Raw genomic sequence first — 12,947 nt, forward strand, 5'->3', positions numbered from 1 at the left:
CACTCAGTAACAACATGTACACCGAAGAGGGTTGTTGTTAAAATACCCAGAAGGTACTGTGGGTTTTTTGAGTTTCTGGCTGACAAATCAATGTATAGGTTAGGTGAAGATGAAAATCGGCTAATTCTGATCTCGATGCGTCTCCATTAGGATTCAGAGTCTCTGTCGGTCAAACGCGCGACATCTTTGGTATTTTCCTGGATCCAGCTAAAGAATTAGCATCTTTGAAACTAACTCTGTGTATTTAGTGCCTGAAGATGCTGATTGATGTGTGGACAGACACGGCGTTGATTCATTGAGTTTCATATCTAAGTGGGTCAAAAGCCACCGTTTCATGAGATGCTTCCAAAGTCCAAACAGAAATGCTGATGAAGACCTCTTCACAGGAAACAGTAAGCTCTGGCTCTTTGGAGGCGCTGCTGTACGTCTCATGCTTTCATCGGTTTTGCAGATTGGAGTTCCTAAAAGTTTCTTGGTTAAATAAAAAAATCACCACCTCTTTCTTTCCAAAAGATGTTTTAGGCAACAACAAAAAAATTACATTTGGCAAAAAATGATATAGGTCATTATTTTAGGAAAGTAACAATTTGAGTCTCAACTGCTTCTAAAAACAACTGTGTCGTTGCCTAGCAACTCCAGTGGAGTGTTGCTCCACTCTAGAGCGACACAAAAAACGCCCAGCTGGTTTTTGGCAATAAGGTAATGTTTTTTGTTGTCTGGAAAATGAACCATTTCCAAAATCGACTGATTAAGTCACAACAAGGGGCACTGTGACATTGCCTAGCAACTCCAGTGGAGCGCCACCTGTTACCTAGCAACCCAAGCACGTTTTGCTCAGCTGGTTTTATCGCTGTCTGCACTGAATAATGACTGCTGGAAAAGACAAGTGTTTTGTTGTTGACTTATCAACCAGGAACCACTTGCCACATTCTGGTTGGTCGTGCAGGAGGCTCCACTTCTGCTTTTCAAAGACATATAGTTGTATAATTGTGCATCTGTTTGCGACCATTTTTACATAGGTGTGAAAAGTTGAGTGGGGTGTGTGGCAAGCAGCAGCTTATTTGGATTTAAAGTGACAGAGACCCTAAAACAGCTCAAAATACAGAGTAGAATAAAATCTTGTCCAATAATGATTTTGTGGAAAAAGCAATCTACATGTTCTGAATCTTATTAGGAAGCATATTAGGTCACCTTTAAATTAATTTGTTTGAGACTGATTTTTGGATAATATACCATATGAAGGCAGATTCAGAGATAAACTTGGGCAATAAAGTTAGTTCAAAAGATAGAAAAATTTACCGAAATTGAAAAACAAAATTGAAATTGAAAAATTATTTTAAAAACTGAATAAAAGTTTTAAACTGAAAAGTAAATTGATTCTGAAAAAAAGATTTGAAACTGAAAAAAGTTTTTAAACTAAAAAAGAAAAGAAATTGAAACTGGAAAAAGGATGTTAAGCTGGGAAAAAAAACTGTTCAAAACTAATTTTCAGATTCAAGTTTTTTTTCTGTTTCAAACTCTTGGCCCTCGGCTATTCCTGATACTTCTCCTTTGGTGTCGACCCGTAACTCCAGCCTGCAGCCATCCAGATGTCCAGAACCAGAACCTCGGAGTGAAACAAGCATCTTGTTTGTGTCTGTTCTCCACAGCTGACCTTCACAGAAGCCATGAGGAACAAGGCTCGGCTGTCCATCACCGGCAGCGTCGGGGAGAACGGCCGGGTTCTGACGCCCGACTGCCCCAAGGCCGTCCACACCGGGCCGCCCGTCCGCCAGAGCTCCGGCCTGGCCCTCGTCTCCTCTGAGCTTCCTTGAAAACCAAAAACCTCTCAAGTGCCTTAATGCAACACCAACCGACTGACAGACCGGAACCACCAGGTGGCAGATTCACCGGGCCGGCGGGTCGCTGCCGGGCCGCGGGGGACGAACCAGAACTTTTTTTTATTCCAACCGGAGGACAAAAAATAATATCAGAGAAAAAACTGCACACTTGAAACTAGTTGGTGTTTTCTGAGCGGACCGCTCTCGGACAGATATCGACGGGAACAAACGCAGATATTTCTATTCATAAAAGCGGAAATTTAAATCTATTGATACTGAATATATGAGCAAATCTAGAATACTGTGAAGATTAGTAAATATGTATATTCTGAGAAGGAACTCTAGCTGTACATCCCCACGGCTGTGCTTGCTTTTTAAACTCGTGTACATAGCGGACGCTGTAGTGAAGACTTTCTTTTCTAAACCATCTCTGGAGATTTTATTCGTTGCAATAACAAAGCGGACGACGACCGATGAACTTTGTGTTTATTCTATTAATATAGGAGCATCCGAACTAAATGTGAAGGGTATCCACTGCCCAAATATTCTGATACCTGTTGCAGTAAAGTTTCTGAAGTATATTCCAGGATGAATGTTACTAGCTCCACCTATAGGCCCGACCCGTGTAGTCTTTGTCACGGAACCATCGGTTCTGGAAACACGATCTGAACCGTCAGCTGAAATACGCATGCGCTGAAGAAATACTTCCGGATTATTCTTAAAATGTAGCTCAACAAAGTGTAGCATATTCATTTATATTAAAATACTATTTGTTAAAAGAGGATGTATTTTCATAAACAATGTTTTAATTATTTTAGTGTGTCATAATTAGTGTGACTGCTGTAGCTTGTAACATTTTAGCTAATATTAGCACTTTAGCTAAATGTAGCTAATGTATGGTTTTTTTCACACTTCTATTCTAAGTACATATGCTATTGACAGACTACATGCTATTAGGATTTCATCTAGCTTTAGTTTTTCAATTAATTTTAGCTTTTACGTGCTTTTTTTCACATTGCATGGAATCAATGTTGCAGCAGGCCAATGTGCTAGACTTTGGCCCGCCTCCGGCCCTCTGAACAATACATTCAACAATACATTTTTTTTCATATACCGTATTTTCTGGACTATAAGCCGCTTGCTTATATGTGGATTTTTCTTCAACCACTCTTTAGCAGGGAGTAAATCATTGGAAGTCAAAATTGGAAATGAAAGAAGAAAGTGCCCATTAAAACGGAATTAGGTTTTAATAGGGAATTGAAATTTGAGAATGTTGTTGATCATTTAAATAGCATTGAGGGAAAAAAGAAGATTTTTCGGTTTTTTAAAATAATACTGGGATTATTCTGAGAATTTCAGGTATAGATATTAGGATCCAGTAGATGGCAGTAGTGCAACAATAATGGATGCAAGCTGACATTGAAATCTAAAGAAGAAGAAAGCGCCTAATTTCATTTAGCACATGCTAGTAGCAGACACGAAGGATCAGCACTTTTACTGTTACAGTTACCGTTCGGAAACTACCATAATCAGTTCAGTTAAATCTAAACTTGGCAACTTTTTCTTTTTTAACAGTAATAAATGTGATATTCAATTGACCTGTTATTACTCAAATTTTGGGTGTCCGCCCCCCTCTGCTGCTGCTGCATCATTGTTGAAAACCTGGAGCGGCAGAGATATCTGAGGCTTATATGTGTATTTTTACCGTTTTTGTTTTTTTTAAACTTCGGGGTTGTGGTTTATAGTCCGGTGCGGCTCATAGTTCGGAAAATACGGACCATAATCCTTCCTGGATTTTTTCTGTGAAGAACCCAGAGAGGGTTATTTGGTTATTATTTATTTCATTAATAGTGTTATTATTTATTTCCTGACTTTTGTTCTGTGAAGAACCCAGAGAATGTTATTTGATTGTGCTTTCTGGAAAACAACACATTTTTACATTTAGGCACTCCTGCAATCGTCACACCTTTTCTGTTACAAACTGACTCTGGCCCCCCAGCAGAGAAGGGAAAAGTTATGTGGCTCTCACAGGAAAAAGTTTGGGGACCCCTGGTGTACAAGCCATCAGTAGCATGTAGACTATCACAGTTTGTAAAATGACAAACTACTATTAGTTTGTCATTTTACCTTTTAAACTGCTGTGACCTTACAGTTTAGCTTTGAAAGCATCAATTTCTAAAAGCCTCTGGGTGTGAGTTTTGTATTCACTTAAAGTTTTCGCTCCTGAAATTATTATATTATAATTGGCTTTCTACAGACTTTTGCTTTCTTCTGCTGATTCTGCCAATTTCTTACATTTCTGCAAGTCTTCTGCAGTTGACTTCAAATGCTTCTGCAATTTTCACCAGAACCACTGAGCTTACAGCGTTCACACTGTAATTTCACAGGAAGTGTTAAATCTTCTAGTTTAGTTCAAAGATAAGAACAATATGACTCAGACTCACGGGACTGTTAGCTAGAAGCTACTGTCAATGAGTACTCTGGTGGACAAAAAAGGCCTTTATTTTTTTTACAATAATCAAATCTTTTATGAGATTTATTCATTGTCTAGAAAATAAACAACTATACGTTTTAAGAATAATCTGGAACAATTTCTTCAGCGCATGCGTAGTTGAGCCGTTGGTCCGGATCATGGTTCTGGAACAGACGGTGCCGTGACAGTCCTCACTGTGCAGACGTAGATCCAGAGAGCGGCTCTAGGAACCAACTTCCTGCTCTCTGATTATTTAGTTTTTTTCCATTCTTTGATCTATTTTTTTATGCTGAGAACTAAAAAAAAAAAATGACTTGAGTCAGTACTATCAGGGTAGTACTTTACCGCCATCAATGGAACGACGCCATCTCTCCCACTATGTTGTGTGTTGAACTGGGATTAGGGCCAGTCCTAGCTGAATCACTGTGGATCCTCTGGGAGGCTCACCATGCTGTAGAAGAGACGTCCAGCTGGACAGTCTGCGGAAGGAACACGAGACGCCCAGAGGCGCTGTTAGACGTTTCATCATCCGGCCCGTCCTCATACATGTTTACGAAAAGGGAAGAAACCAGCTGCACCGGTCCAGGTCTGCATTCCTGTCCTGCCATCCGTCTCCAGACCGGACGTGTCACATGGGCGTCTTTTGATTTAATTGTACGTCTTTATTTTGATCTTTTTTAAGTAAAGGAAAAATAATTTCAAATTAAAATGTGGTGTCATTTTTCTTTAAGTGATGCTGATTTTCAGTGATGGAGACACTGACACTAATAGCGGAGCTGATGGATTCTTTGCACTTCAGCTTCTGCGTTCGGGGAAAAGCGGCTCGGCCGTTTCCGGTCTATTGAAAATGGCATTTTACATTAGGTCAGGGGTATCCAAAGGCATTCTGCATGTTTATTTCTCTCCCTGGTTTGGCACACCTGCATCAAATGATGGCTCATTAGATGGCCCAAGGAGAACATTGACTTGCCGAGGAGGTTGGTACTACCACCAGGGAGAGAACTAAAACATAAAAGATGCCTAACCTCAGGACAGACTTTGGGCACCCCAGCACTCGGTACTTGCAGTGCTTGGCTTGTTGTTCATCGAAACGAAGCCTCAACAAGTAAGCTGGAGAAAGGTTTTAAGATGTACGCCTCCTTATATATTTACAGATACGAAGGTGAGTTTTACTTACTTTCTGACTAACATTAACTTTAGCTTATGCTAGCAGGTGTGACCAGCAGGTGGAGATCTCTAAAAAAGTAACAAGACACACCAGAACACAGATTTAACAGTGTACAATACTTTATTAAACAATTATCTAAAAGTTCTTTTTAAAACACTTTTAAATCCAAGGCATCGGGCTCACTACTTGGTCGCCGGAACCAAAGAAAAAGGGAACACACAAGAAGGGACAGACAAGATGATGTTGTTCCAAGAAAACAAGCAAACCATGCAAATGCAACAAAATAAAACAAGAAAACAAAAGAACATGCAACACAAAAGAAACAGCACTCAACAGAAACAAATGAATACTTCAACAAACGGTAAAAGAAAATACTTCAAATGATGGAACAAGTTGTCGTCTCTCCAAGTGCCCTTCTATGGGGGCCAGAGGAGTAATGCCCCGCCCACCAGCCTGCCCAATCCACAACAGGCTCAGCGGAGAGCGGCCAGAACAAACAGTGATAAGACAAAGCAGCAGAGCGTCCAAAGCACTGCAGCTCCCAACACTCAGTTGCCCAGGGATGGAGACACAGCCTACACCAGGAGGGAGCAGATCAGCAGGCGAAGACTAGGCAGAAGCCACACACCACCACAACCTCCAGCCGCGGCCGGCAACGCCAGCAGAGCCGCAGATATCATACGAGTGGACCAAACACCACCAACATGCAGCCGCCAATTGCGCAGACAGTGGAGGAAACAAGGGCACACACACCTCGCAGCGACTTACCCAGCTTTAAAGGCATCTGCCCCGCCCACCAATCAGTGGCGCGCCTCTCGCCACACCCGACGCAAAGCGTGGGGGAGGGTGAAACACCATCCCACCACACAGGCAATATTCTCTGACATTTTTCTTGTTAAAACATGCTATTTAAGTATCTAAGCATTTTAATCCATTCTAACGGACGATGTCTAGACCTTATTTTCAACTTTATTGTCTTTGGTGTCAGAGACAAAAGTAACGGGGGAGATTACGGTTCGGGCTTTTTGCTTCCGAAGCATGACGAAGCACAAAAAGCCTCAGCTTAAAAGTAGGGCAGCTCTGGTGTCGGAGTTCGAGTTCAGCTGAGTGTTCTGGTTCAAAGTTGTTGCTTTTAGAAAAATATGGACGTGTTTCTTTAGGTCTCCGCAGGGGTGAAAGTAAGGGGGTACGGCAGGGTACTCAGTGGCGGAGGCAGAGGGGGGGCCAGTGCCCCCCCTGTCATCCGATTGGCCCCCCTAGTGGCCCCCCCAGATGATTGACATTTAACAGCACCAGGTCATTCCTGTACATTATTTGGAATCATTCTAAGCCAACCTAATATCTAAAGAAGAAAAACAATAATAAATATATGAAAAGAAAATGTATAAAACTTTATATAAGTCCATGTGATGACATAAATAAATAGATTTTTATCAGGCGCGATACCAGCCTCCTTTATACTCATAACAACAAGCTGATATTCTTCTCCTGGGTGTTTCAGTTGTGCTGCGCTGTGGTGCAATTCAAAGGCGAAAGCACTTCATACCTGGTGGTTGTAAAACACCAATAAGTTATTTATTGATCCTCCGCAAAAAAGAGAAAAAAACGAAGAAGGGCCGACAATGTTCTAGTTTGGAGCAGAGGTGGCGCTACAGTTTTTTTCGTTGTCCGTCAAAGAAAAAAATAATTTTATTTCCAATTTGTAGTCATCAAACGAAACATTTATTATTTCTCTGCTAGAACGTTTTTGAAATCAGGTAACATTTCACGAAATGACGTGATTAGAAGACGACAGAACTCTGATCGTTTCCTGATCCCGCATCACTTCCTTCAGCGGGAGAAAAACCAGCAGAAGCGGATCAGCTGCGCTAGGAGCTCCAAAGTCTCTGGTCCGTTAAAGCGTCCAGATCAGAGATGATTCTCTGACTGATATTGTTCTTAGTTTGATTAATAATGAGCTCCACGATGTTCTCTGTGCGTAAAGTTGAAACTGTCTACGGACCAAGTGGTCAGCTGATCACAGTCTGGACAGAAACCAGCGGACTGCTCTCTGTTCTTATCAAGACGAGGTGAGGAGGGAATCTGGCATATTAACTAGGTTAAGTTTTTACTGGTTTTGTTTTTAAAACACCATTAACGTAAGCAGTGTAACTATATATTGTATATTTGGCGTTTGTCATCTCATGTGTGATTAATTGGAGCGTAACGGTGGAGCATTTATGCGCATTTATTGCCCAGCGCTCTGCGCTTGTTTCTGCCTAACGGATCTGCACTTTAATTTCTTTCCTCTCTCAACAGTCAGCTGTTATTCCTCTACATAAACTACAATAAGTAGATCACATTCTCTTTAGGTTTTCTCTGTGTGCTGCAAACTCATTAAATGTAAACTCATTAGAAGCCCGAACCACCATCAGGCAAATAATTCTGGTCCGACCCGAAATATTGTTACCCGTCAAATGACCTGTCCAATCAGAGCTTCCTAACCAAGGTGTCCATAACTCTTCAACACGCTGTCAGCTCCCGGTCAGTGTCCATGAGATGATATTCAGAAAGGATCTTTTATTTGATTGATTTTAGTTTCCTCTGCGATGAACTCTGCATAAAGTCTATCATGTCTCCATGTGCGCCAGTCAAAGGTGTTAATTATAACATGTCAAATGACAGAGGGGCTTAAAAACTAACCAAATATTCAGTTTGGTTATTTTTTTAAATTATATATATGTGCACACACATATTTAAAATTTTGCCCCCCCAGAGGTAGTCCTGGCCCCCCTTTGGCCCCCCCAACTTTAAAAGTCTAGCTCCGCCACTGAGGGTACTGCGTACCCCTAAAAGATTTAGCGGTCACAGTACCTGCAAGCAACGGCGTAGGAAGCGCGGGGATGAGGGGGGGACATGTCCCCCCCAATATTGAAGCCAGGTGGAGATGTCCCCCCCCAAAAAAAATTGTACCGCAAAATATTGGATTTTGACATTTTTTAACTAGCGTGCTTTTATTTTGAAGGCGTAGCATAGCGTTACGTCACCGTACTCCCCCTCTCCTCTCTAAACTGCTGAGTGTTTGAGCACTCAGAAGGGAGGGAAACAGCACACAGAAGTCAGAAACTTGTGAATGAGGTAAAATGGTCTGTCGGGAATGCTGCTCTGAATATTGCTTATTTATAACGTCTTGTTGTCAGTTCACTTTCATACATAGAAACTGAATCTTTTTGGTTTAGTCATCTTAGTCTTGGGATGATCACTCGTCCAATATTTAACTGCTAACTTTCTCTAGACGTTTGCTACGCTAGCCAAAATGTTTTTTATATATATATATATCTCATTTCAGTACAATGCCACCACCAACTAAAAGGCTGAAACAGCAGCAGGACTTACTCAGCTTTTTTAAAAAGAGTAACGTCAGTGTGAGTAACAGTCACAATGTGTTGAAATTAGCCCGGTCTGGGCGTTTTACGAGGATTTTTTATGTTTTGACTGGTTTTGCTTTGCTGAAATGGACAGATGTTATACCTGCCGCGTTCCTGATCGTTAGTTAAAACCACAGGGAGAGTTAATTTTAATTCTTAGCAGCGGCGGCATTGGTTGTGCAGCGGACTCCTGCACAACCACTAATTAACCAACTAATTAACTTCTGCACCTTTATTTCCTCAAATAAACTGCTGGCTCATCTTTTTAGACTATAAATAGATTAACACAACATTGACAACTCTGTAGTTTTCTCTGTTCTGTACTGCAAACTGGAATTAAAGGCACCATTTCTACCAAAGGTCTGGACAGTCTGGCGACCTGTCCAGGGTTTACCTCCCGACCCCACTAAGGGACAAGGGTGCACAGAAAATGGAAGGATAGATGGATTTCTACCAAAGGTTTAGAATGCGTTTTTGAACCGGATGCTTCAAAGCGCCCTGTCCATAATTCTTCAACACACTGTCAGCTCCCTGTCAGAAAGACTTTAGTTCAGAGTCCATGAGATAATACTCTGAAAGGATTTTAATCGATTGATTTTACTTGCCTCTGCGATCAACCTTATTTGGCAGAGCATGACGAATATCAAAATAAGGGAGAAAGAGAAAAACCAACAAAGGGATATAATATCTGGTGCAGAAGAAAGGAGGCGACCTGTTAAACAGCCTTCGGGGTGATACTGGCTGGAAGGAATAAATGACACTAAGGGGAAACTGATTGAAACTAAACTAATGCTGCACAATTCACTATTTTCACTTGTGGTAAAATTAACTGTATGAAGGATGAATGAAATTACATAACAGGTAAAATTGTAAAAAAAAAAAAAAAAGTGGGTTGAAGTTTTAATGGGTTGAAGTTTTTGAAACTCGGCTTAGCTGTAGACAGGTTTAGATTTAAACTTAATAAAACTTGAAAATTGAGGTTTATAGCAGACTTGAACTTTATTATGGACTAATCAATAGTTTTCTCTTATTATCAAAACAGGATTTCTTTTCATTTGAAACTTGGTCACCTTAAATGTCTAAAGAGGGAACAGAATTGGTAAATAAATATGAGTTTGTGTTTGATTCAAAGGGAGATTATGAAACAGCTCCAGATTAAATTACGGTTCATTACACTGACTTCAAAGTATGTTAGAGGAGGAATAATCACATTTCAGCTGTGGTTTAAAACCAGACAGCATTTATTACGAAACTGTATCATTTAATTTGACATATTTTATTTTCTTTTCATTTTTATTTCCATTATTGTTGTTTTTATTTTTTCTAATAACAAACTAACTAACTTACTAACTGCTGCTTTCGAAACACATGCGTGTTTTGGTAGAAAGGCACAAATTGGACATGATGAAACTTTTAAAGTGGATATGATATTAATTGATTATGTAAAAACAAACTGATTGGACAACAACTGGCTCACCACATTTGTTTGCCTTAATTTTTGATTGAATTGATACAGAAATTAAAGTCCAACAAAACATTTGATTTTAAACCCAATGACATCTTACAGTACTGCACAATCTTTGTCTACATGTTTTGCTCCTCTGCCTAAATTGATCAATTTTTCTCTTGACAGTTCAAAATAAACATTGACACGGCCTTTTAGGAGAGCAATCCAAATTCTGATCTGAACTCTTTAAAATAATCAAACTTTTGGCCTTTGCAGTACAGTTTCAGTTGGACATTTTAGAAATATGTACAGAAAAAGAGTCTCTGAAAAATATTTCTGATAACAATAGAAATGTTGTCGTCAGAAATGTTTGTTTTCTATTTACATAAGAAAACAAAAGGGGGAAATGGTAAATGATAAACATAAAAAACATTTCTGATAAATCTTTACATTTAGAACATCTCATAATCTACTTTCAATTCTAGACAGAAGATTTGGGAAACTTGTGACACCCTGTAAAGTTTTAGTTTAGAGAAAAGTAACAACAAATGCAAAATTGCTTTCAAATTTTTTAATTATATCAACAGGGGGTGAAGAAGAAATAGACTCTAATTACTAGTCGGTTTAAAGATATGCTTAATTATGAATTTATTCATTTGACATTGGTATATTGAGTTTATTCACTGAGCTCTTATACTGTCCCTTCCTGCATGACTGAAATACAGAGTTATATAGAAGCTCTTACTAAATTAAATTGGTAATTTAAAATTCAATAGCTTCAATCAGTATCTATGCCATGTTTATTTGTATATTGATGGGTTTCCTGTATCGCCTCTAATTTTAATTGTATAAAGTTACAGTTGGATGTAATTGTTATCATTGAGAACATTTTGGTTAAAAGTACTTTAAATTCTACGGAGACCCTAAAGGGACATGGAGAAAAATTCAGATAAAAGTGAACAAATTTTTTTTTAATTCTAAAAAGAACAATACATAAATACAACACCCCGCTGTTTTGAAAAATATCTGGATAATGGTAATATTTTCATTAATGGAATAATTAATAATTGATTACAGTTTTCTTTTGACCTAAATTATCAAGGAAATTTAACTGGTTGTCTTAAAGCGTGTCAATATCACAAGGATGCTTTTGTGTAAAATTGGACACTATTGAATTAATTATTTTACATATGCATTTAATAACCAATTTATGAAAAGTGCATGAAGCTGGAAATACTAAATTTTGTCTACATTTTAATAATTTCTTAGTTAAATTTTTGAGAGGAGTTGATTCCACAATCAGTTAATTCTGAAACATCTGAGGGTGAATCATCTTGACGCATTTCTATTTTTTCTTCGGCGCTCAGGGTCTGAGGCAGTGGACGTTACCTGAGCCGCTCCAGTGACCCTGAGCCTGGCTGAAACGACAAAAAGAAACAAACACTTTGTCCAGATTTTTCTGCACAGCGGGACTGAATGCTGCCCTGAACAGCTTCTGAAGGGCCAAATGGAACATCACATGTAAAGTCATCCTGAGACTCAGCGGCGGTCCTGCTTGTCTGTTGCCCTGGTTGGTCCCGGGTTCTTCGTCTCTGGTCATGTGACCTGGGCTCCGGGGCCCCTGGGATTCCACTCAGTCTACAGGTTGGAGACAAAATGGCTGCCAACAAAACTTGGTAGTTTTTAATGGTTTTTCTTGAATTTTCAAATTGTGTGATGCCACTTTTTCTCACCTTAGTTTATTTACAGCACATTCATGGTCTACTGCCTTCGAACTCTGACCTCTGCTATCTGACCCCCAGGATAAGTTTAACGGTACAAGTGAAGCCTCGATGCAGCAGAGTGTTAGGACTCTCTGCAGGTTACAGAAATATTTTTGTTTGCCTGAATGACTATAACTCTGATTGTCCAACATCTGGATAATGTGTTTTTCTCCTCCAGCATGACAATGATTGAAAAAGGATAAAAGTACAGTAAAAACTGTTAATTTCCTGATTTACAAAAGCACAACCAGCCACACTTCAAATACAAAAAAGGATAGTCTAGATGACTCAAATTACAGTGGCTATAAATATAAGGACTCCTATTTAAGTAATGATTTAGGTTTATTTGGACTCCATTTTAAATCCTAGGACACTTTTTTTCTACGTCACATTACTGAACCAAATGATGGGTTTACTGCACATATTGTCAATCAACTAATCAATTCTTTCACTGAGGTGTAAACACCCTGTTTAAATTACATCCAACTGTTATAGTTAGCAATGAAAGAAATGTGGGCTAAATGATTTGAGTGGGTTTCTTAGGAGTTTCTGTATCAAAACACTTAAACAGAGTTTCAATACAGAAACGGAGAGATGCATGGAATGAATCTGTTGAGAAATTTTTCAGTTTTGGGCTTCAGCAAAATATAAAAGAGGTTAAATCAAAATTCACAAATGAATTAACTATTCGAATGAGTTTCTAAAATAATACCGAATGTTCTGAATTGAATACATTAAAATGAACAATGAATAAATATATATATATATATATATATATATATATATATATATCAAATATATTTCTACAAAATAGTTTTTTAAAACGGGGAATAAATTGTTTGATTGCTGCTTCTCTCTTGCTATAATTC

At 39.1% G+C, this 12,947-nt stretch overlaps 1 protein-coding gene across 5 annotated transcripts in view; it reads left to right on the top strand.

Moving 5' to 3' along the window:
* Positions 1 to 5,002, top strand: part of gria4b (glutamate receptor, ionotropic, AMPA 4b) — a 90,558-nt gene extending 85,556 nt beyond the window's left edge. For 4 of the 5 annotated variants that reach the window (XM_081615208.1, XM_081615207.1, XM_081615205.1 and 1 more), the window contains exon 16: positions 1,650 to 5,002. In XM_081615208.1, coding sequence (XP_081471334.1) covers positions 1,650 to 1,814 — 165 coding nt within the window. In that variant the 3' untranslated portion in view covers positions 1,815 to 5,002. The remainder of the gene's footprint in view (positions 1 to 1,649) is intronic. The other variant, XR_014090785.1, reaches the window with a different exon arrangement.
* Positions 5,003 to 12,947: the final 7,945 nt, after the last annotated feature.

This window comes from Poecilia reticulata, chromosome 14 (assembly GCF_904066995.2).
Source record: "Poecilia reticulata chromosome 14, P_reticulata-male-v2, whole genome shotgun sequence".
NCBI lineage: Eukaryota > Metazoa > Chordata > Actinopteri > Cyprinodontiformes > Poeciliidae > Poecilia > Poecilia reticulata.